This window comes from Ammodytes marinus (assembly GCF_949987685.1).
Source record: "Ammodytes marinus genome assembly, chromosome: 3".
NCBI lineage: Eukaryota > Metazoa > Chordata > Actinopteri > Uranoscopiformes > Ammodytidae > Ammodytes > Ammodytes marinus.
The window spans coordinates 28,112,496-28,137,548 of NC_137232.1; the positions used below are offsets into that span (position 1 = coordinate 28,112,496).

Below are 25,053 nucleotides of genomic sequence, written 5' to 3' on the forward strand. Positions count from 1 at the left end.
GCCAATGAGGCAATCAAGTGCAGACGACTCAATCAACAATAAGGGAACTTTAAAAGTTTGTTTCTACCGAATTACACAACAGAATATAAAGTATTTTGAATAAAATGTTATCCATTCGTGAACATCTTTCTGTTTTATTTGACAAGGTTGAAGGTTCCATAACTGAAATGTCTACTTCCACTCCAACAAACAGAAGAACATTTCTGTTTTTGCCATCCTCTGGGCATTACACAACAGTAAAATGTGTCCCCAAACTAGTCTAAACAATTCACAGAATGCTCTGTCAACATTTATTTGGACTATAACCCCAGTTACAGTTCCATTCTTAACTGTCCACAGTGAGGTGGTCTGTGGACTATTAAGAACAGGACATTTTTCCACCATCATATTGGAGAGGTGATGAAAAGCTAAGAAAAAACATGTAGGCTATGTCAAAACCTCAGCAGATCAAACCAATACAAGAAGACACTAGGCATGTTTGGCTAAGTAGAATTGGGAAATAAGGGATATCTAGACATTTAGTTGTACCATGACATAATTCCAGTAGGCCTAATAGGCTATCCTACTGTAATTTAGTTTAGCGATGCAGATTTCACTGAACTCAGCAAATATTCTCAATTTGACCTCATTTCAGTCACACTATACTTTTTGTTAACTGTGGGTAGTCCTTTTGGTGGTTGCATAGTGTAATGTTCTATCTGTGGCCGGGCTAACATAACCTTTCCATGGGTCAATACCATGGACCTATAAAGAAATACTCAAAACAGTAGGCTATTTAATTTTGGCCTATTTTAAGTATTTAAAAAAATATTATTAATACTTTAATATTTTACAAATATAAAGGGTTCACGCACACCACTCCTTTGGCATTGTTCACCTTCATCTTTTTTTCTCCTATGCTTTTCTCAGAATTTGTACTTTTTTTCAAACCGGATATCCGGGAGAAGTGCTCTCAATACTAATTTCCGATGTGGGACACAGACTTTAGTTCCTCCATCGACCTCTCTCATTGACATACATATTTTTATTAATTTATTTACCGTAGTTACTCACGTTTTTATACATTTAACTGAGATATTTCTCGGGTACTCAGCCACATAGTATAGCGCTATCTCGCTGGAGGCCGTTGCTCGGTGGGTAACGTTTAGCTAGCTAGCTTTTAGCCGCTCCGTATGTAAACAACGCCATGAAGACGACTAAAGGTTCCGGCTGACACACGGACACAAACAATCCGGAGCACGAAGTGAAATAAGTGGGGTTTCCTGCAGTTTAACCGAGGTGTGTGTGTTAGTTTGCTTCTTGTTATCCGTTACTCTTGTGTATAATGTTATTAGAAGCTATTAGCAATTAGCAAGTCTGAGCTGAAACTGTACTGTAACAGAATATGCCGTTTTTCTCTGTCTGTTTATTTGCTTGTGTGTTGTGTTTTGTTCCTCGAGTCTAGTTGGACACCTGTGGACAGAAAAATACAATATGTCTAATGGTAAAATGTATCTCTACAGGTCCCTGTCTCTTATGGAGTCTCTCAACTCTTTCGAATCTGAGATGGAGGCTGACGGACAGGGGAACTACTCTCTGTTTCCTGCTCTGGACAGCATCGCAAGTCTGTCTGGGACCGCTGAGACTCTGGAGAGGTTGGTTGACAATACTGTGATATAAAAAACATTTCACTATAGTGTCATACTTTAAAGTGAAGGCTTGAATAGAACCACCATCTTTCCGATATTGAATCATCCTTTAGATTAGCCAATGGGATTTCTACAAAGAAGTGCATCCCGTCAACAATACTACTGAAACTGAATGTTGTCAAATTGGATCTTAAGCTATCTGTTCTGAACTCTTTTATTTGAGTTTTTGTTCAATGTTAATTCACCTCCCTCTGCACCTTTGCAGTTGCCAACATAATAATAGTAGTATCCTTGTGCATTTCTACTATTTACCAGAATAAGGACGAATATGCACTCTTAAAATGCTTATGTATTAGTAACTGATGATTTTCAAGGTGCCAATAAATCAACCAAAAATGTTGCACCTTTTAAACGTTTTGCAGCGAGCCTCCTAGTGAAACTGCAGAGAAGCCAAACCTCACATGGCTCGATGCTGCACAGGTACCTGCACATGTATGCTTCAGATTTCAATAACATTTGCCACAATAAACTGCTGCTTTTTGTTTTAAAAAATGTTTTGATTTGATGTGTTATTTTTATCCTGTAGATTGTGTTGGAAGAGGCCGGTCGTCCCATGCACATAAAGGAGATCAAACAAAGAATCATCGACCGGGGACTTGTTCAATCCAAGTACAACACACCTCTCGATTTACTCCCCATCTTATTGCGTTTGTGATTACATGTTCAGCCAAAATCACGCACGAGCCAAGATCACTTTTTTGTTCATTTAAGATGAATGATTTTCTTCATTTAAGTGGACCGCAAACTTGTTCCTTATCTACATTTAGCCTCTGTTTCTTTACTTGTTGTTTTTTCCCTTGCAGTGCAAAATCCAGCCTAGAGGCCGTCATGTACCGAGAGGTAAGGAGGATGTTTAGGACTCAGTCTGACAGCAACCTCTGCTGTTGAGAATAATCACTTGCACCTCCATTGAGCATTTGTGTGCATCCAGCTGACACAGTACATGGCATGCATCATCTGTGTTTCTGTTACTTTTTCTTTCTTTCTCTGTGTTTTTTCCCATCCTGCTTCTTTGACCTTATTTAATTTTTTTACCAAAAGAGGCAGACATTTCTACACTGTTATCCGAACCAAAGGAAGCTTTGGGCTCATAGGACCCTTGAAGCTGCTGTATCTATCTAAAAATCATGGGATGAATCGAAATTGCAATCCCCAGCTTCTGGCAATGAAAATTTGGCTTTTCCAGCCCAATGCATTGGCCTCAGTCTCACATATTACGTTTCAGACACAAAAAGGCAGCAGGAGATTCAAGAGGATTGAGAACAGAAATGGAGTCTTTGCCCTGCTGGTGAGTTAAACGGTGCAACAATTTCACAAAAAAAACAAAAAAAAAAACAATATGTTATGGGAGGAGTTCTGATATAATTCAGAGTAGAACAATTTTGTTATCTACATTTCTTTAGTTTTGAAGATCTTGTGCACATTTTTGTTTTTGCGACAACTTCCATTGTTTGTCATGCAGCAGTTTTAAGTTCAAGCTATATCAGTGTTATTTTTTTTTTATCATCTGCAATTCGGTCTTGTGTTTTCATTCAACATTCCACCGGCAACACACGTTAGTCTGAAAAAAAACCCCTCCTACATGCTACTTTCTTGCGCCCTGTGTTTCCTGACAGACCGACGAGGAGAGGCAGCAGGCCCTTCAAGCCTTCACGTCCCAGTCCTTCCTGGGCTCTCCTCAGCAGAACACTCTCTCCAGCTCCGGCTCCGCTGCCTCTGCGCCCGCCTTCCCGTCCCCCAGCAGCTCCTCAGAGCACAAGACCAAGACCAAGAGGGGGCCAAGGAAAAACCAGAGCCAAAAGTACAGACTCAAGTACCTCAGGCTGCGCAAAACTGCCCGTGCCATGATATTTGTGAGTAATAAACTGTTTAATTCTTAAAAGAAAATGTTTTTCTTTCACATTTGGTATGATATTGTAAAGAGGGAGTGGTTACATTTCTCGAATTATTATTGGTAATTATGCAGGACTTTAATAATAAGTTTAAAACTGTTTTGCCTACATAACAGGAGAATGCAGCTCTCTGTGACGAAGTTGCCCACTTGGAAGAGAAGTTCCTGAGAGCAAAAGAGGAGCGGAGGTGAAAGGATATGTTTCAGCTACACTTATAATTCTCCTAATTTTCTAAAAAAAATTATTGTGGATAAAGTGGTGTTTTCGGGCAAGGGCTTTTCTTTTCTTTAATTGACTTTATTTATTTTTCTATTAATTTTTTATTGTTGAGAAAATTTGAGATAAAAAAAAAACAATGACTCAATTAAATTCACTCACATTTTGATTACCAGGTTTTTACTGAAGTCGTTGTTGCAGTACCAGACTTTGTCAGAGGGCGACCTACTGCCCACGCCCAGCTCAAGCTCTCATCCGACTGCACCGCCTGTGGCCTTAAACCCAGGTCCTACTGGGGCTTCAGGCCTGTCGGGGGGGCATAACCTGGCTTCAGTGGCCTCAACCGGTGAAGACGGACCTCTTAGGAAACCCAAGAAGGAAAGGAAAGAACGAGGCAGGGAAAATGGAAAGGAGGAGTGTGAGTTCTGTGGACTAGCTTTAATGCAGATGCGTATTAAAGTAGATGTATGTCGACAATGTTAACATTTTCCTTTCTATATGACAGTTTGCCCATTATTTTACCCTCTACAGTCCCAAAGAAGATGTCCAAAAAGAGGAAGCTTGCAGACGGGTCTCGGAAGCTGGTGCGGCCCATCGCTTTGGACTCTTCCGGTCGTCCCGTCTTTCCCATTGTACTGGGAGGTTTGACAGTCTACAGTCTGGGAGAGGTCAGTGTGTCTCTGCCTTGACTTGCAATGTCAAACATTTGGATAAAGTGAAAGCCTCCTAAAGCTGACACTATCCACTGAATGCTTTTTAACCGATGCAAACATTGGACTGCCCTCCTCCCAGATCATCACAGACCGAATGTTGTTCCACGATGAGTGTGCCATCTACCCAGTGGGCTTCTGCAGCACACGAGTCTTTGCCAGCATGAAGAGCCCCGAGCTGCAGTGCCTCTACACCTGCCAGATCAAGGATAGAGGAAATGGACCACAGGTACACAAAGACCCTGTTTCCACCTGGCATTAATATGTGGTTCTGAGGAATCCGATCGTTATATGTAAATGTAATATGCTTGTTCACACCTGGCCTTAACAATGCGTCTTCTATGCGCGTTTGCGATCCGGATTCGAATTCCCCGCGCTGTATGGAAATCAGCTCGTACATCATTTCCGCTTATACACTCCATCTTCAATGTTTTCTGTTTTCTGTTGTCTGTTTACCTGCAACGGTGCGCTTTTATGACGTGAATTGTCGCGTGAATGAGTACGCGTTTCCGCCCAGTCACTCGCCGCAGTTGAGTGGGCGGGGCCTAATGTGTATGAGATGCGCATACGCGTTTCCACTGTTAATGGGTATGTGGATAAGTGGTCTCAAACCACCTCCGAATGTGGATAATTTCAATTCGCATTCAATGCGCATTGAGCGTGTTTCCACCTGTAGTTAGCGCGATCGGATCCTAAAAACCACATATTAATGCCAGGTGGAAACAGGGTCAGAGATGGTTGTCTGTGAAGTCAGCTTTACCAAATCTCCAAAAGTGTTTTTGTATTAAAAAATAAATAAAATTAACAAACTTTGTGTCTATTTACATCAGTGAACACAATGGAACTGCCATGTAAACTTAGTTTTTTTTTTGTGCTATGTTTGACCAGTTTTAAATGTGGATATTAAATGTTTTTTGAATAATTAACTGACATATGCAATCTTATGATGTCCCCAGTTTGAGATTGTGCCTGAAGAAGACCCTCAGAATGCCATTGTGGCCTCCTCTGCCCTGACGTGCCACGCCAATCTACTGAAGACCATCGCATCTGTCAGGTACCAAAGTTCACCACAGATGCTGGGATTTGGTGGTGGATCATTTGGATAATTGGAATAAATGAGCATACAACAAAAATATTTTTCATTTATTTGTACAATACAAATGTTTTCATCTAAAGTAAACTTTATTTTTTCCTTCACTTTTTAATATAATTATGAACTCTCTCAACACGTCCTTCTCTTAGCTCAAAGGCAGTGGCGCCTATCGTGCCATCAGGAGCTGACTTCTTCGGCTTCTCACACCCCACCATCCAGAACCTCATCCAGAGTTGTCCTGGAGCACGCAAGTGTTGCAAGTGAGTTCTTCCTTCTCTCTGAATATGGATTATCAACTACAATACCCTACATGCACTTCACAGCGTCCACTGTTTAACTCCTACCATCTGGTTGGAAAATAAGCAGACTTGTTTTGTGTATTAATGGCTGGACTGTTGACAGGACAACTGTGGTAAAGTGCCTCCTAGACAATGACTATAGGGGAATTTTCCAGGTGGATCATTTAATTACAACAATAATAGGATGATCATTGGAATGACATGTTAACCGTGATATTCAATAATTTAAAACTTTTCTAGAAGGAAAACATTGGTTTCTTAATAAATGATTGTCGTTTTGTTTTTTAGCTACCGATGGATACGTTTCGAGGTGTGTCGCTCTGGGGACGGCCAGATTCCTCACAGCCTATCGGAGGACGATGCCTCAGTCAACTTCGAGGCCTACCAGAGACACCGATGCTTTGATGAGAACATCAAGACGGAACACATACCAGGTTGACAAAACATGACTTAACATACAGTTGAATTAACCACTGGCTGTCTGCACTACTGTATGTGATTTAATAAAAGTATATACTCCCTCGCAGGAGCCGCAGTATGTAGGTATTAGGGTTTCAAAATAAAATTAGGACAAAAAAAAAGAAACATTTCACTGCAGTTTTTTGTTATCTCCGATCCTGATGATCACTCAGAATTGACCGTGACTTTTTTTTCTCTCTCTTCATCCATATTGTCTTTCCATCAGGACAGACCCCGCAGTCTCCTAGCTCCTCTCATCCGCACCGCCTGACCTCCCCCACCATGAAGCCCTCCACCTCATATTTCAGCTCCTGATTCCCAAGGTGAAGCTGGAATGAAGGTCATACATTATTGTGATCCATATGAACATTCATTCTCATGTACAGAACCTACAGTGTTTTTCTTTTTCATTTTGACTTTCTAGTTTAGTCATTTGATAAACAAACGCATATAGTATCTCAATCCTATGTTATTTAATCTGTGTCATCTTCTGGCAAGACAGTACCCTACTACTGGAAATATGTGCTAGCATGGTTGATCCTAAATACTAAACTAGATGATAATAATTGCATTCTTCATACTGTTTGTTTATAAACCTCTGTGCTGGATTTATCAAGTCAGTTCCAGTGGACATAATGTTTGAAATGTTATTAGTATACTACATGGCGCACTGTTGCATTGGTATTGAACGGTTGATAATGTACTCAAAGGTACAGTTAGGAAACATTGATGCAAACTTGCTTTCCAGTTGAAGCAACAGTAGATCATGTTTGATTCATTAATAATTGAATTGCATTTCCACCATCATAAACTTGGTTCTTGATTTGTCATTTATTTGTTTAAATAGCATTCAGTCATGAATACTAATTTGTGTTGTAAACTTCAAAATCTATTTTGTAAAAAAATTATAAATACATATTTCTCATGCTTCATACAGTCCAGCAATTATTGGCAGTGGTTGAAACAGCATAGACACTCTACACATGATAAACAAAGCAACCAAAATAGTATATACCTTTACATAATAATATATATCTGCCACAAAGATCAACCTCAGTGTTTTACTTTAAAGACGGATTTTTTATTTCTCGAAAAAATCTATAATGTGATGCTAAGAGTCCTGGCAGACTGATGGGTGAGGCAAGGCACGTTTATTATGGCACTTTTGGTACATGGAGGTCATTCAAAGTGCTTTCCAAAAAATATTTAAAAGAGAAAGAAAAATAAGAAAGGACTGTCAAACTTTCCAACCTAAGACTATCACATAGCAACCTTAGCCTAGATAAGACCATCTTCCATTTAGATGAATTTGTAAACAGATTGATGCTGTAGGAAAACCCTTACTGCTATGATAAAAAGTTAAATAAACTTAAAGCCAAAAAAAAAAATTGTTCCTCCCTCTAATTTTATGGCACATTATTATTTTATTAGTGCCTTGTATATTTCTGAAAAAGTGAATACATTTTAGCTACTTTAGGCTTCCTCTCTGTATGGTTACAATCTAGTCTGTCATTTTGTCGTCAGCTTGACATTTCTCCAGCATCTTCGATTGTCTTGTTGAGGTAAATCTAGCTACACAAATCCAAACAGCTCATTTTGATATAAAGACAGCAACAGCATGTTTTTTTCTATCACTTTGACTTCTACAGATCCTCAAAGAGACTTAAAGGCATTATATTGATTAAAGCCAAAAAAAAGCCTTAGTTGGTTTCAATCCACTTTCCTTACTCAGTAGAAACCCCTGCAGTTTCAGGTTCAGTAGATTTTCCAAATGTTTCCTTTGGCCAGATAGCGGTTGCTGATGAAAGGAGGTGCAGGTAGAATCCCACTGGTGCCGTAGATTGGACAGGCTTTAAAGTCACAGGGCCAGTCTCTCCATGCATATCGCAGGGCTGCTACCTCTTCAGTGGGCGGACACAAATTGGAATACAACCGGACAGTGGTGGAACCCCAGTGCATGATGGGAGCTGGAACCCAGCGAGACTTAGGTCCACATGGAGCCCGAATCCCAGAGCAACAGATCTAGTTAAGAAGAAAAATCATTGATATGAACTTTATTTAGAATTAAGAAATGTGTGAACACCAACTGCAGCTTACATTCACTTAGGGATTTTGTGATAGCATTGTTAACAAAGCACGTGGGTGAATATGGGACACAACTCGCATACACCACATCTCACCGTACATGAAAGATATCTTTAGATGGTGTGACAGAAACGTCTTGGTCGTAGGTAAGGTTGATGTAAGTTTGGGTGGCCAGGATTTGCTTGGGGAAAGGTCCTTTGAAGGGAACGTCCTTCTCATTATAAGCCACCGCCCTTGCTCCCAATGTCAGTCTGTAGGCTACATCCTGCTTGTCTCTGGGGTGGATCCTGAAACGGAACGAAAAAAAACCCATCACCAATAAATTGAACAAACATCACGTATGGGACCATTTGGCATTTGGTGAGCCTGACTAGGGAGTTTGAAAGTCATTTTAGTAATAAAAAAGCAGCTTTTCCTTCTAATTACTTCCAAAAATGCAGGTCATACTTTCAAGAAAGACAAAAGACAGCAGAAAGCAGTACGGTAAGCAGTGGAGGATCTGGAAAATTTTACATGGGGTGGTGAAGGGGGGGCAAGAGGTCTTGGCAGGGGGGCATGGGAGGACGGTAGCGGGAATCCCCCATATATATTATATTGATCATCATTTCTGATAAAATAAGACATTTGTAGCCTATATCTTAAGCCTACATAGCTTAACACATCATTGAAACATGTTATTTTGAGTGACATGACATCATTCTAGTCTAGTGAAATTTATATGGAAGGAGAATAACAGTAGGCTACAGTAGTTTAGGCTGGGACTGCAGTCAGACCCTCTGCCTACTGATCACCACCTGCCTCTGTCCCTCTGTCTGACTATAAAACCTCCTCTTCATCCCTCACATTTATTTCTTCTTTTTCCTCTTTTCCTTCACTTATTTATTCATGTCTTTAACATATGATTATGTAACCTGGTTTAATTTGTGCAGCTCGTTTGCTGTGATATGTGAGAGTTTTTAGTAGGCTATGTTTGGCTATTCAAACAAAAATTATCGATCTCCTAGCTAGCACTGTCAAGGCTCTTCAGTGGGGGGGCCGCTGCCCCCTCTTGCCCCCCTGTAGAACCGCCCCTGGCGGTAAGGCAGTCTGGAGGTATGAGAATTAATGCCAGGGACTTACTGTGTCTTGGCAGCATATCAGAAGGCAAGTCTATGAACGGTTTTATAGATGTTTACAAGGATCTTAAAATCTATCCAAAGACTAACTGGAAGCCAGAGCACAAACATGTGAACAGATGTGATCCGAGCTCTTTGGCCCAATTAAAACTGTTTTTAAATGTTATACTTAAAAAATTGCACTGACCTTCTACATCAACTTTGAAGATAGTTTTGCATAGAATTCTGACGTGTTAAAATCCTTGATCAAATCTTGCTAAGAGTTGCACGGCAGCGGTGAAACTGTTTATTTTACGCGCTATCTCACTCTAAGTTATACGTGTTGTACTAAAGAGTGAGTATAGCCCCAGTTAGTATGCCTGGGTATATCTTAAACATACTTCATTAATGTGAATTGACACCGTTACCTTCGGCCAGGTTTCTCACAAGTCAAGTGATGAAGACTTTCTCTACAGTTGACATGTAAATAATCCCTGCATAAGCAAAGTGGGAGGTTCCTTAGAAGATTTCAAAGAGTATGAACATGATCCCTTACGTGCCATAGGGTGAGGTTGCATCTGGTAAATCCACAGCCACAGCCATAAAGGTTTTCTGCATGTGGTGGTTGGGCACAAAGCCAGTGTCTGCTGTCTGGTGCCAGCGGATGTTCGGGAAGCCGTCGTCTGTAGAACCTTTTCTGTAGGTGGACAGCTGCAAGTACAAAAAAATAATAATCAGGGATTTGATCGTCAATGCAAAAGCATGATATGGTTGATTTGACCTATCTAATGTAGTGTTTTCTAAAAATGTTCACCCTAAAAAACCTGGACTATTTTGATTGTTTGAATTTTAAAGGTCTTGTTATTTCATTTTTCTGGCGTTTTTGCTTTATTAGACAGACTTGTAGAGACAGAGTTGAAATGGGGCAAAGAGGGGAAGACATGCAGAGAACTGACCCGGGCGAAGAGGGGAAGACATGCAGAGAACTGACCCGGGCGGAATTCGAACCCGGGTTTGCTGCTGGGCCCGGCCCGGGGGGGACACCCTACCAACTGAATTAAGGGCGCCCCTTTAATGCTTTGTTTATTCAAACCGAGGTACTATACCTGGACAAACCCAAAGGGGAAGTCGAGAGCTGTTTCCCCCCCTGAGCCCTGGTGAAAGGCCATCCGCCAGTCGTTGATCATAGCGGGGAAAGAACAGTTGTACTGCTCTTGATGGTAGTCTACGTTTGCCTCACCTGAAAGACAAAAATGCCTTCTGGTTGCATATGTATGTGACTATTGTGGACATGTAGCTGTGCAGGCAGCCCCTACCTTGATACCAGATGGCTCCTTTGACAGTCATGTTGAGCAGTGGATGGATCATTGCGTTCCACAAGACAGAATTTCTGTCCTTAGGGCTGATCAGATAGGAACTGTTAAAAAAAAAAGCAGCAACAGTGCTGCTCTTAGTTAGTACAAAGACAGAACCATTGAGAGCACAAGAAAAGTTATAACACTTGCATTAAAACAGTGTCACATGGTTAACGGTTGAGTCAGCGATTTTGGAGAATGCATGTGGTCAGAATATTTTTTTGTCAAAATCAGTGAATATCTCCTCCCAATCCGCTACCTGTCCTTACTGTGTGTGCACTGCAAATAAATCAGGTGTTAACACTAGTGGTGGGCCGATAACGGCGTTAACGTGCTGCGTTAACGCCAGACTCTTATCGGCGATAAAAAAAATATCGCCGTTAATCTCTTGTTCCTCTTATTTTAGCGCGGATGTATACCTGGCCGAATTGCACTGTAGTGCACGAGTCAGAACGAGTCCGACTTCGCACCTGTGTAGCCTACCACATCAAACGTAACGTGCTGACATGGATGCAGCTAGGAAGCCGCCGGGTTTGCTTCAGGGAAAATGTATTTTTAAGAAGCTTCCCAATGGAAACCTCGACAAGACCAAGGTTGTTTGCACCTTGTGCAATGCGGAATTGGTTTACTGTAGGAGTTCTAACAGTCTGTGCTCTCGGAAGCGGCCGGGGCATGCGTGTGTGCAATGGGAGAGCTTTGTGTGGAGAGAAAAAAAAGAGGCAAGGGAAATCGCCAAAGCCAATGCATAGCCTCAGAGCCGGCCGGAGGCATAAGCGAACTAAGCGGTCGCTTAGGGCCCCCGACCGCCAGGGGGGCCCCCTCAAAAAAAAAAAAAATCTTTTTTTTTTTTTTTTTGGTTTGTGTGTTTGATGTCAACATCATATTATGCAAATGTAGTAATCATACAAAAAAAGGAATAAAATGTTTTGGTCTAGATAATTAATAGCCTAAAAATGTAATCAGTTCATCTGGGAGGTAATCCGAAATTATCTGATCATGTCACGTTCACATCCATGCACAGTGTGTATTGAGTTTATTTAAAAACTATTGGAAATGGGGCTGCCCTCAGTTGCCCATGCACTGTGTATAGTCTATAGCCTATTTCAGCCTCGTCTGTGGAAAAAAAAGATACAGTAGCTGGACAACAGAGTTCTTCTGCTTCGTTCCTCTCACATTTAAATGCATTCATTATATTACAGAGAAATATGTCCCGTAAAAGAAAAAGAGCTCCAAGCCCAACCCAGAGGACCCTCCATAATATTTTATTTTATATTAATATTTTTATGGAAAATCCATGTGTCTTTCTTCAATAGCTTCTAATTCATCTGACCCAGTGTCTCCAAATTATTTGTTCACACAATTTCTCAGATTTAGCCTCTTAATTTTCCTCTCAAAGTGCACCAGATTCATGCATTTCACTTTAAAAAGGTTAAAAAAAATCTCCCGGGGGGGCATACCCCCGGACCCCTCTAGGAGGGCCTGAATCTCGGATGTCTAATATTTGCGCACAGCTGCACAGTGGAGGCACTAGCGAAAAAAACTCAGTGTGTGAATGATATTTAACAAAGGTCTATAGTTTCAGCAACGCTAACATTGGAGAGGGGCCCCCTAATCATATTTCGCTTAGGGCCCCCTGAAGGCTTGGGCCGGCTCTGCATAGCCTCGACTCATTAAAGGTTGAAAATCACTGAATTACACAACATGTAGGCTAGCCTATGGCTTAAGGCTATGGAAATCATTATGGAAACAATATTTTTTTTTATCAGTGATAGCTCAGCTGATCTCGTTGCTATAGAGACCACGTCCGTCCGCTTTGTTTGACAACTGACAGAGCTGCCAAGTCTCACCCTTTTGGCCGTGAGACACACTCATATCAACCAGCTCACACTCTCACACGCTAGCCTACAACTCAAATTTCTCACGCGGAGAAGTTAATCCCCAAAATAACGATTGTTTTGCGGGACTTTTATTTTGACAGTCTTATATTGAAAAGCTAACGGACATGAGTTCCGTTACATCCTCTTTCTGCACGCAAGTTAACTTGATGCATTAGGTGTGCACCTGCACAGGAGATGAGCCCCTGGTCTGATGCGCCACCTGGCTTGAGAAACACGTTCTCAGAGACTTACTTTGAGTCATTATTTAGGGAGCACACACATATTATGAATGAATTCAAATGAGCCATTTTAATCTAGATTAATCTAGATTAATTCCAAAATTAATCTAGATTAATCTAGATTAAAAAAAATAATCTATGCCCACCTCTAGTTAACACACAGCCTAGGCTCTGTAACCTAGTATGTTGCTAGCTATGATGGGCCCCTTTGTTTACATACCCTTTGTTTTACATACAAGTGTATGTTTCACACGCAGCACACGCAGCACACGCAGCACACGCTCACCTGAGCAACAGCAGTAGCACGCTCACCTGAGCAACAGCAGTAGCACGCTCACCTGAGCAACAGCACAGGCTTCACCATCCCCACCAGGCCAGGCTGGGCCAAGGCTCTACCATCTACACGGGATATCACCAACCCTGCACTGAACGCAGCAGCTCCATACAGCAAGCTAGCACCAGCTACCACTATGCTACAAACGTGTGAATGCAATCTTACCTTAGGTCGACTGAAGGAGAGGATCTCTGGTCTGCAAGCTGAACTCAGGGGTAAAAACGACATCATCATGGAGCTATCCTCTGTTGCTTCCACTCAAATGAAGCACCTTGTCGCCCTAAGATCCTCTGGCTGCGGCTCCCTCTGCATGGCAGGCGATGATCCTACTCTCCCGTGGCCCGGCTCCGCCATTGTGGGATCCTCTTCTCCTGTCACTGTGCCCGGGCCCGTGTTAGCCATACCCAACGATCAGTGGAGTCTACTTGGTGCAAAACCTAAGCTGGCAGCGACTGTCAACAAAGGGGATGGACAATTCCCGCTGAGCTCGACCCCTGTTAAACCGATAAATTGGTTAACAGCCCGCAAGGGTAAACATTGTGGTCGTCCGCGGACTCCCCCAACACCGCAGCGCCTGGAGCTTGGCAACAGATTCGAAGTTATGAGCCTACAGGAGTTTCCATCAATGGCAAATGGCTCTAGCTCTCCTCCCCGGTTCCAGCCACGTCCAGTTGGCCACGGTTCACCTGTGGACAGGGATACCACCACTGCCCTGGCACGCGCCACCACGTCCTACCCCTCCGCTGTTCCGATACCCGCCGCCTCCTCTTCCTCCGCTGTCACTTCGCTGCCCGCCGCCGCTTCCTACGCCGCCGCTGTCTCCTCTCCACCTGTGGCCGGTGTTTCCCAGACGTCTCGTCGTTCCAACACGGGAGAGAACCGACGCAGGATGCTGCAGGATGCCATCATCAGACGATCAGAAGGATCCACCAGACGCCCGGCTCAACCTACGCAACTTTGCCGCTCTGGACCGCGGGCATCAACACTGCAGGCTAATGATCCAGCCCGGCCTTCACCTGGTTGCTCTGCAGCGCAGCAGGGCCGAGCAGCGGAGCTCCAGTGCCTCCTCATTGGCTCATCCATGGTCCGACAAGTTCTCCTGCCGAGGGCGGAGACCTTCTGCTATCCCGGTGCCCAGGTATCCCACATCAACTCAGTGCTACCACACATTATCCACAGTAATCCCGCTGCATCTATGGTCGTGACACATATCGGCTCAAATGACCTTAAGTCAGAAAAGTCAGAAAGTCTTAAAACTGATTTTAAAGCCCTAATCGATTCCGTCTTGACCGCTGGGAAACAATGTATCGTCTCTGGTCCCATGCCTTCCCCTCGATTTGGTGACATCAAATTCAGCCGCGCACGCCAACTTCATGTTTGGCTCAAACAGTATTGTCTCTCCATGGGCATTCCCTTTGTCGACAATTTTAACGTTTTCTGGAACAGACCGTCTTTCTTTGCCAGCGATGGTTTGCATTTAAACAAACAAGGGAAACATCTTCTGGCCAGCAATATGCTCTTAACAATAAAATCGGTTCCTAGCGTCACTCCTCTTGCAAACTCTGTCCAGCATGATTGACTATCTCCACACCTGGTCAGTCAAGAGGTAGTTAGCTCACGTGACACAGCCTCCATGACCACTAGTCCCCATGCATCTAGCGCCCCCTCCAGGCCTGGAACATCCATTACTATAAAAACTCACCCAATCCCTGTATGTCAGTCTGTCAGATCATCATTAATCCCTCCTCATAGATTTTACAGGTCACGCCACAGACCACTTGGGATTACAAGTAACTTGAAAAATGTACCTATTATGTGTAATAGGTCAATTGTGTTGGACCACCCCGCTGTTGATAACCTGGACATGAGCATATCAAAGCTAAACTCACCAAACATCCTCAAAACAAGAAAGGGTTTGGGTTTTCTTCACTTAAACATAAGAAGTTTGCTTCAGCACAATAAACTAGACCATGTTAACATCTTAGTATCTCAGGCTGACCCAGATGTCTTGGTTCTGACTGAATCATGGTTGAAGAGCAGTACACATGACTCTATGGTGGCAATAAATGATTATAGTTTATTCAGAATAGACAGGACCACACGGGGTGGGGGAGTGGCTGTCTATGTTAAATCACATTATTCTGTATCATTACTACATGCTGTCTCTGTTCGAAGCTGCTTTGAATTTATTGCTTTGGAATTGTCTTTATCATCCAATGATTGTTTTGTTGTAATTGGTGTGTACAGGCCCCCTTCAGCAGTAAATAGCTCCTTGAGTGAGCTAGCACATTTAATCTCTCCATATGTAAATAGAGAGGTCATTATGATGGGTGATTTTAACATTGACTGGCTTTCTGGTGCCTCTGAACCTTTTAAAGAAATATGTAGCAACCTAAATCTTACACAAATAATAACTGAGCCCACAAGACCAAATCTAAAAAACCCAGCAAAATCAACTTTGATCGATTTAATATTATCAAATCAAAGCAATAAAATAGTTTCTGCTGGTGTCTTTGAGCTTGGAATCAGTGATCACTGCCCGGTGGCCTGTATCAGAAGTATTCATCTTAAAAAATCTCAACCCAAAATCATCATTAAGCGTAATTTTAAAGGTTTTAACGAGCAAGCATTTTTAAATGAACTCTATCAAAGTGACATTCATCTCACAAGTGAAATATCTGATGTGGAATTGGCCTTAGAATTTTTCACCAATACTTTCTCCTCCATTTTGAACAAGCATGCACCCCTTAAAAAGCACAGAGTAAAAAATAGATCAAACCCCTGGTTCACAAATGAATTGTCCGATATATTTGCAGAGAGAAATAAAGCATGGTCCCTAGCTAGACGCTCTGGTGAAAACTCCAAGTGGACTGCTTTCAGACAAATCAGAAATAGGTGCATATCCATGGTTAGGAAAGCTAAATCAGACTACTACCTCGAACTAATTTCAAACTGCTACTCCAACCCTGCACTATTTTGGAAGGCTGTGAATTATAACAAAAACAATTCTAGCACTGTTCCCAGTCAGTTAAAAATAAATGATCATATTTTAAATGATCAGAAAGAAATTGGTTTAGCTTTCAATAAACACTTTATAGCTGCTGGTAAACTCTTTCACAATGGAGTATCTACGCCTTCTACGCCTACCACCACGAGAAATAAAAATAGCATACCACCTGTCTCTAAAACTCCTCTTTTCAGCCTTGTTCAAGTCCCAACAAGTATTGTTGTAGATGCGCTTCTTGCCATCAACCCCAGGAAGTACATGGGAGAGGACAATTTGGACCCATTTTCAATAAATCTCTCTGCACTTATCATATCAAAACAAATAACCCATATTTTTAATCTTTCCATCTCTTCTGGTATTGTTCCTAAAGTCTGGAAAAAAGCTCACGTCATTCCATTACATAAAGGGGGTGACAAAAGTGATCTTAACAATTACAGGCCAATTTCCAAACTCCCATGCCTGGCAAAAATTCTAGAATCAGTCATTAATACTCAGTTGAAATCCTTTTTATCCAGTGCTTCCATTTTGAGTCCATTTCAATCTGGTTTTAGGGCAGGCCACAGTACTATATCTGCTGTCACTTTGGTCTTAGACAACATTGTTACAGCTATCGATAAAAAAATGCACTGTGCAGCACTTTTTGTTGATCTGTCAAAAGCTTTTGATACTTTAGATCACCATTTGCTTTTAGAGAGGCTGCATGAAATTGGTTTTGATTATTCTACATGTAGCTGGTTTAGGGACTATCTCTCTGATAGACAGCAGTCAGTTAAGCTGGGAAGCTACCAAACTGAGTTTTTAACAGTTACAAATGGTGTTCCGCAGGGCTCAATTTTAGGTCCAGTCCTATTCACAATTTACATCAATAACATTGTTTCATCACTACAAAACTGCCATGCCCATTTGTATGCTGACGACACTGTACTGTATTGCATTTCTGATTCAGTGCAACAATCTGTTCAGAACCTACAGAGCTCTTTTAACACCCTGCAGAACTGTCTAGTGGATCTCAGGCTTGTCCTTAATATAGAAAAAACAAAATATATGTGCTTTTCCAGAGCAAGAATTACACATTTTAATGATCTTATTATTCACACAAATAATGGATCTCATATTGAAAGAGTCACTGAATATAAATATCTTGGCATCTGGATAGATGAAAAACTCTCTTTTACATTTCACATAAAAAATCTTGTCTGTCGTCTCCGACAAAAGATTGGCTATTTTTATAGGAATAAAGCCACCTTCCCGTTGTTCAGTAGGAAAAGGATTATTGAGGCAGTTTTTATGTCTGTCCTTGATTACGGTGATGTGGTTTATCGGCATGCATCTCGTTCATGCCTTAAACTCCTAGACTCTGTATTTCACTCTGCTTTGAGATTCATTACAGGAGATGCTTATGATACACACCATTGTGTTTTATATGAAAAGGTTGGGTGGTCCTCCCTTAAGGAGAGACGTGATGCACATTGGCATATTTTTATATATAAAGCTCTGACTGGAAAGCTACCACTATATTTGACAGAAATGCTGCTTATTTCAGATGGGCTTTATCAAACCCGCTCAACTGACATGCTCATGTTATATGTCCCCTATGCCCGGTCTGAGCTTGGTAAAACCGCTTTTAGCCATAGTGCCCCTGACTCCTGGAACAGCCTACAACATACAATTAAAATAAATACACTCATAACTGTTAACCAATTTAAAATTATTATTTTGAATCAGCCCCTCTACACTTGTAACTGTTTTAATTAGGCTATTATGTCTCTCATTCAATTGATCTGAATGTTTTAAATTGTTGTTGTCTGTGTGTGTGTGTGTGTGTGTGTAAACTTTGTTATGTATTCTCATTGTATATTGTGTATATGTACAAACTCGACGTCATTGTAAAAGAGGGTCACCCCTCAATTGATCTTCGAGGTTAAATAAAGGAAAATGAAAGTTGACAGAGCCTAGGCTGTGTATTATTAACACCAGATTTATTTTTCCAGCTCACTCCCAGTACAGTGGATCGTGAGGAGATATTCACTGATTTTCGACAACAGGCTTTCTCTAGAATCACTGACATAACCTTTAAATGACATAAGCGTAATTTTACCACCTTAACTAAAGCTCAGCCATACTGTTTTCTCATATCTTTACCTGTCATTAGTTTGCTCTAGTCCACACCTCTGCAGGGCTCTTGAAGATGACCAGGCTTCCACGGGTGTGCCTCCCCAACAGGACTCCACCAGTCCTATAGGGTACTTCAGGTTCTCATACATGTAACGCCCAAAGAGCCAGCACACTGCAGAGAACTGGGCCACATCTACTGGAAATACATCTGACGGTTAATCAATCAACCAGCAGAAGGATATATAGGTGGAATGTGTTTTTTATTTCATGATATGTGATTATACAGTGCTATACTGCCCAGTAGGGGTGTGCACGTGTGCATGAGTAACCGTTTAGTAAATCATAACCGTTTAGGAAAAATCAATAAACGAAAACCGTTTAAAAAAAAATCTTCAAATTTGAAATGTTCTTTTTTTCAAAGTTTTTAAATATGTTCTGGAGACACGCATTTATTGATTTTACATCACTAATAAACTACTTGGGGAGGATAAAAGCTAGTCTGCCCAATCTGTCTGTCCCTCGGCGTGTGTGTGAGTGTGTGTATAATCGCAAACACACGCACACACACACTGGGAGGCGCCGTTCTCGGGCTCGACTCAGCCACGGAAGAGTGATGAAAAATAACCTAAAGATTAAAGTTACCCGGTTGACGTGAACTACGCGCGTAAGTAGCCCGAACTTTATAACACCTGTTCAACCTGCATAAACGTGGACATGTAGAAAGCGATAGGCTATATTAATCAGGAAATTAATGAAGCGCGATAATGACGGCGCACATGACAGGCGAACGCGTATGTGTGTGTGTGTGCGCTCGCCTACAGGACGGCGGGCGCACGAGGACAATGACGTCACGGTTAACCGTGTACACGAAAAAAATTCCGTCGTGTACACGGTTAGACATTTTTGTAAACGTTCACACCCCTACTGCCCAGTGCTGTAATCTTAAGAAAACAGTAGTTTGGATTTACGAACATTGGCGATATTTTGCATGTTTTTATACAGTATATATTACACATCATTAACTACTGGCTAAGTTGCAGTTCAGTACCCACAAACCGAAACCTGTTGTCTGCAAACAATTCTATGAATAAATAGACAGTTAGAATATGTGCGTACTTGCTGAGGGCACAGACCAGGGAAGCTCCACTTGAATCAAATCAGTCAGCTCACTCTCACTCTGGTTCAAAGCTGCCATAAAAGTCCTCACATGAGGATACTTTTCAGCAAGGGCAATCTCCTGAGATGCATTGAAAATCTATTGGAGGATGAATGAAAAAAACAAGAACAGATTCGAGTGAGTTCAATAAACAGTTAAAGATGAATAAACACATAAATGAAGGGTTATTTTTGCCCAGAACATTGCGTTCCACTAATGGAAGTAACTTTTAACTAACACACTATGTTAAAGACTAATTACAGTTAAAGTTGGACATTTTAGGTTTCTCTGTAAGTCAGAGATGTCGTCGGTCATCTTTTGTGACATAGTTCTTTCGAAGCAAATTCTATTGCACCAAACCAGATAGAAAATAAATTGAATTTTAGTCCTACATAGGGTGTGTGATATTAGTTAAAGGGCTCATCAGAAAGTTGGGACAGGTGTTGACCAGGCTCTGCCCTACCTGAGACATTTTAAAGTACATGTTGCTCTGTCCTCCACACAGCCAAACATCTCCAAACAGCACATCCGTCAGAGTGGCTGTGCTTTTCTGAGCGGCTACCGTCACATTGTAGGGACCGCCGGCTTCTACAGGGTCAAGGGTGACTCTCCAGATAACTGGGAAAACACTCATAGTTTATTTTTCTAAAGATCTCCTATTATACTACTTTTCTGGTCTTAATTTCTTGTTAAAAACTGCTATAGAGCAACCTGACACGAATCACATCACAAAAAAACATGTAGATTTTCGGGACACTCTTCCTCTCACCCTAGCGCGCACTGCAGTCTCTCTCAACACTCAGCTTTGTGCTTCTCCGCTCCCTCCCCCCCTCCTGCAAACCCCACTCCGTTGTGATTGGTTACCTTCCTTCCGGAACACTTTCAGTAGCGCGAGGCAGACTTGAGCAGGAAGGTGGCAGCATTACCATAAATGTAAACATCCGCTTGTGTGACGAAAAGAATGTCCGGAAATTCTGAACCGCTTTGAACACGTGACTTTTCGTCCGGCTGCCCTAGTGTTTAGTGCTCTGCACAGACACCCCAGACGGTCAGCAGGGAATACGTCTTAATGCATGTACGTAATTATTTGATACGCTAGTATGGTTAAACATGACTATAAATCATTATAACAACGTTTATGGGTCATAAAAGTCAAAAAGTATAATAGGTCCACTTTAAGGATTCTTTTTTGCATCTTTGATTGTATTAGACAATTAGGAGAGAGAGATGAGATGAAATGGGGTAGAAAGGGGGCTGACATCTAGAGAACGACCAGGGCCGGACTTGAACCCGGGTCTCTCTAACCACTTCAACACGGGCGCCCCTGGAAAACATAGTTACGTGAACTGTGAACAAGTAGTGAAAATGTGAAAGCTCCAACTATGTAACTCTCAATGGGTCCCAACACAAAATAGTTTATAGATTGCAAAGCCCCACTGAGCCAATTCTGTGATTTGTGATATTAATAAATTTGACCTGACTTTCAACTCATTTTAACCTTGCATAATAGTCCCCACAGTGGACAATATTTTGAAAGCTGTTTTTTCCTGTATAAGCATGGGTTTTGATGGTTAATTTGCACATCACATAAGCCCCTACCTTGGATGTCATCTTATTATTAGCATTATTGTTATATGTGTGATTTTTTAAAATAATTTTCACATATGTAGCTATGTCATTTTTTCCAAATGTTTGTTAAAGCGGACCTATGATACTTTTTGACTTTTATGACCTATAAACATTGTTATGATGATTTATAGTCATGTTTAACCATACTAGATTATCAAATAATGATGTACATGCATTTCGACGTATTCCCTGCTTACCGTCTGGGGTGTCTGTGCAGAGCACGAGACACTATTCTAGCCAGTCGAGAAGTCACGTGTTCAAAGCGGCTTGACGCTTTGTAACTTCGTGACGTCGCATGTAACTTGGTGTCGTCACCACGCGGATGTTTCCATGTATGGTAATGCTGCCACTTTCCTACCGTTTCCTACCCGCGTCTGCCTCGCGCCCTTATAGGTCCATGCTCGCACCTCCCGCCACTGAAAGTGTTCCGGAAGGAAGGTAACCAATCACAACAAAGTTGGGTTTTCAGGAAGGGGGGGGAGGGGGCGGAAATGTCAAAAGCAAAGTGTTTACAGTGCATGCTGGATCGCCAAAATAAGAGAAAGAGCTTCCCGAAAATATACATAGTTTTTTGTGATGTGATTCGTGTCAGGTTGCTCTATAGCAGTGTAAAACAAGAAATTAAGACCAGAAAAGTAGTATAATAGGTCCTCTTTAAACATATATTTTCTTTTTTTGAAAAAATCTTTTTTTGAAAATGATGTTCTTTTTTTCCCCATGCATAAAGAGGAAATAATCCTGACAAAGTTGTATTGTAATGTATGCACAAAGGGTTTGATTTAATTTTGGAATACGGAGTGGAGACACATTGAAGGAAGATTTCTATCCTTTAAGGCCAGGACACACCGGTCTGACTACCGACCGTCGCCCGAAAATGGAGTCTGCCGATTCAGGCAGCTCCAGTTTGCCCGTCGCGGCCAAAAAAGTGCCAAGAACACACCGGGCCGACTACTGACTTTCCGTACGCTCCTGCGCTTGCGCGGGACGTAATGTCTCCATAACAGCAGGCGACGCTACTCTGTATTGTGGCCCAAAAAAATACAGAAGCCGGAAATTATGGGACAGCTCTCTAGACCATAAACATAGATATAACTACGTATTATATCTATGGACCATAAAAAGCACCATTTTTAGCAGAGAGTATCGAGCATGGTGTTGAGAAGTCAAGAAGGGTTGATGCATGTGAGTACTCGCTGAACGTAACAAACAAACACATTAAAACAATGGCTAGCGATGCGATACTGTTCTCAGCTGTTTGTGCTACCCGCTCACTTCCGGGCTTCACTGATTCGATAGCCCTCCACCAATCAAATTGCTCCAAGTGAAAGACTGCCCGACGCCGATTGGACATCGGCTGAAAAGAAGTCCGACAACATCTACGACGGCCGACGTCACCAAACACACCAAACAGATTTGTGTCCCCGCCCCCTCCAGACTCTCCGATGGCCGATTATCGGACCGGTGTGTCCTGGCCTTTAGACACTTGAGACATGCACTTAGATTTGGTTGGTTGGTCAGTATGACAAAATCAATCCTGATATGTATAAGCTAAATTAAAATGGTTAGATCTTCCATCACTGAAACATGTACCTGAAAAAAAACTATGAAAAAATTATAAATACAAAAAAAAATGCTTATTTTTCCAGGCCACATGCTTGCTGTACAAACAGTGGTCACATAGCAAATGCTCTGATACCAAAGTGGGGTCAATGCCATATCACTCACTTTGACCTCTGCCTCCATTCATTACCCTGTGGATGTCAGCGAAAAACCCTCTCACCCGACAACAAGCGGCTGTACTTTACCTTTTGTCACATTGACCGTTGGTGGGCTTTTCTGTTTAGTGGGTCCGGACAAGAAGACAGTGACCTGAGCCCCCTCAGGGCAGTAGCCCCACAGCACAGCTCTCTCTGGAGACTTCTGCAGCACCATGTGGTCTCCATAGTACGAGGCAAAGCGCAGGTTCCCATCTGTACACACACAAACCATTTGACAAATTCCTTTGTGTTTCTATAAAATGCAAAGAGGAGGCATAATCAGTGGTGGGTGGGAGAAATATTTTATGAAAGGCAAAAGTAAAAACGAGATTGTACTCCCAAAACCGTACTTTAGAATGTAATGTACTATTAGCGAAATGTACATAAGGTAACAAAAGTAAAGGTACTCATTATGCAGTAATCTTCCCTGCCAGTGTTTGACTTTGTTATACAATGTTTCTTGATTAATATTTCTGCTGAATTGATGTGTTTTACTGTATTTTACTGCTGTAGATGTACAGTATTTGTATATGCTTTAATTGCATACAATGGAAATACTCAAGTAAAGTTATTTGAATTTGTGCTTAACCTTCTATTGCATTTATTATTAATTAAATATGATTAAAAAAATGTAATGTGTTACGTAGAATTGCCTCATAAAAGTATTCGAAATAATTTAAATAATTTTAAGAAAATGCTTAAAGTGGGGTAACTGGTATATGGGCAATCGTGAAGTACCATAAGAAACAAGAGAGTAATTGAAAACAAGAATAAACAAATCCAACTCATACTTTTTTAAATGTTTCACCCACTACGCAGTTATGTTAATAAGTATGACTGGGATGACAAGGATTTCCTCGTGATCTGATGTCATCAATTAGTTGTTCTCCGGAGTGAACGCCCTTTCCACAACTAAACAGTAAACAGAATGTTAGCCTATTAGTCTACACAGCTTTAAAGTAGGCTACAATTGAGATAAAGATACGTTGTTGCCATACTATGCGTTAAAGTGTTAAGTACAGAACGCTACTTGAGTAATTGGGGGCTAGCAAGTTATTCCACCACTTGAAATAATTATTTTAAAAGGTGTTATTATTAGGCTATTTAGAATAAATATCCCAATATAATAAAGCATGAACAGGCTATGAAAAATTAGGAGCTTGGCTCTGACATGGTGTGTGCTGGGCAGGTAAAAATTAGGGCAGAAACACATCCAAGCGGACTGTATAGTCCACTATGGTACTCACCAGAATGAACAGAACCGACCGAAAGGCCTAAAAAAATTGCACACAGAGTCAGTGCCATAAGGACTGTAAGAAGACAACCGGCCGTTATAAAAAGCTGAACAGCCCTGTCAGACGCAGTCATGGGAGCCAGCAGTTTACAATCTCAGCGACTGATTGTGTATCATAAATAAAACGGCATAACTGACAAAAGCTTTTGCCATTGCTCTGCGAGTTCTGTTCAAAGGAGGAAAATAACAGTCATTTGAATCATCCATCCCTTTCTTTATAGGTCCATGATCCATCCCGCCATCCTGGTGACGTCATCCAGAGGCGCAGCTGCTTCAAAATAAAAGCACGAACGATCAAACTGGTAAAAATGATAGAAATAATTTATCAAAGCATCCAATCAAATGCTGTTGTATAAGAGCACCCAACTCAATAGTTGAAACCTCTTATTAGTGTTTACAAAAAAATGCCCATATGAACACCTAAACAAAGTGTTATTGGTTGCTCACTGTCACTAGCCTACTTGTGCTGAGAACCCTTCTTGAAACAGTTCCAGTCAGATTGGGGACACAATTGCGCAGTCCTCCTTCTGTGCACACACTGCATTTGAAAGTTAATCATTAAGCAATTATTGAGCTTTGACAGTCTGAGTCAGAAAAATAAAGTGGATATCTTCCAAAGTTACAGTCATTCTAGGCTACAATATTTCCTTTGATTTGCATGTGCTCAGTTGCAACTCAGAAAGGGACCAGAGTCCAGGGAACCAAAACACAGATAACTTAATGTTTTAAATATAGGGGAGGATGGGGAAAGTGA

General features: G+C 41.6%; 2 protein-coding genes across 3 annotated transcripts; one reads left to right on the forward strand and one right to left on the reverse strand.

Moving 5' to 3' along the window:
- Nucleotides 1–1,023: 1,023 nt before the first annotated feature.
- Nucleotides 1,024–7,279, forward strand: tbrg1 (transforming growth factor beta regulator 1). 2 transcript variants are annotated; one of them, XM_080024982.1, is made up of 15 exons: nucleotides 1,024–1,278; nucleotides 1,503–1,634; nucleotides 2,051–2,108; nucleotides 2,215–2,339; nucleotides 2,492–2,528; nucleotides 2,914–2,976; nucleotides 3,305–3,541; nucleotides 3,697–3,767; nucleotides 3,973–4,214; nucleotides 4,328–4,464; nucleotides 4,589–4,735; nucleotides 5,463–5,560; nucleotides 5,749–5,859; nucleotides 6,187–6,332; nucleotides 6,584–7,279. In XM_080024982.1, exons 2-15 carry the CDS (start codon nucleotides 1,516–1,518, stop codon nucleotides 6,670–6,672), a joined length of 1,680 nt encoding a protein of 559 aa, XP_079881108.1. In that variant the 5' UTR covers nucleotides 1,024–1,278; nucleotides 1,503–1,515; the 3' UTR covers nucleotides 6,673–7,279. The 2 variants fall into 2 exon arrangements, with proteins under 2 accessions (XP_079881108.1, XP_079881109.1); XM_080024983.1 differs by having other exon boundaries at nucleotides 2,215–2,297.
- An 833-nt stretch (nucleotides 7,280–8,112) lies between these two features.
- siae (sialic acid acetylesterase) lies at nucleotides 8,113–24,386 on the reverse strand (the record flags this gene model as incomplete). Its single annotated transcript, XM_080024834.1, has 10 exons — nucleotides 24,253–24,386; nucleotides 23,054–23,218; nucleotides 20,083–20,237; nucleotides 19,580–19,718; nucleotides 18,491–18,656; nucleotides 10,853–10,953; nucleotides 10,643–10,776; nucleotides 10,093–10,247; nucleotides 8,543–8,729; nucleotides 8,113–8,379 (listed from the first exon to the last, which is right to left on the reverse strand). Exons 1-10 carry the CDS (start codon nucleotides 24,371–24,373, stop codon nucleotides 8,113–8,115), a joined length of 1,590 nt encoding a protein of 529 aa, XP_079880960.1. The 5' UTR covers nucleotides 24,374–24,386.
- Nucleotides 24,387–25,053: the final 667 nt, after the last annotated feature.

Bases quoted from the DNA above. Each gene is read 5' to 3' on its own strand.
- tbrg1 (XM_080024982.1), top strand. From the start codon at position 1,516: ATGGAGTCTCTCAACTCTTTCGAATCTGAGATGGAGGCTGACGGACAG. The intron at 2,529-2,913 runs GTAAGGAGGATG...ATTACGTTTCAG, and splicing joins AGGCCGTCATGTACCGAGAG to ACACAAAAAGGCAGCAGGAG. The intron at 5,860-6,186 runs GTGAGTTCTTCC...TTTGTTTTTTAG, and splicing joins GGAGCACGCAAGTGTTGCAA to CTACCGATGGATACGTTTCG.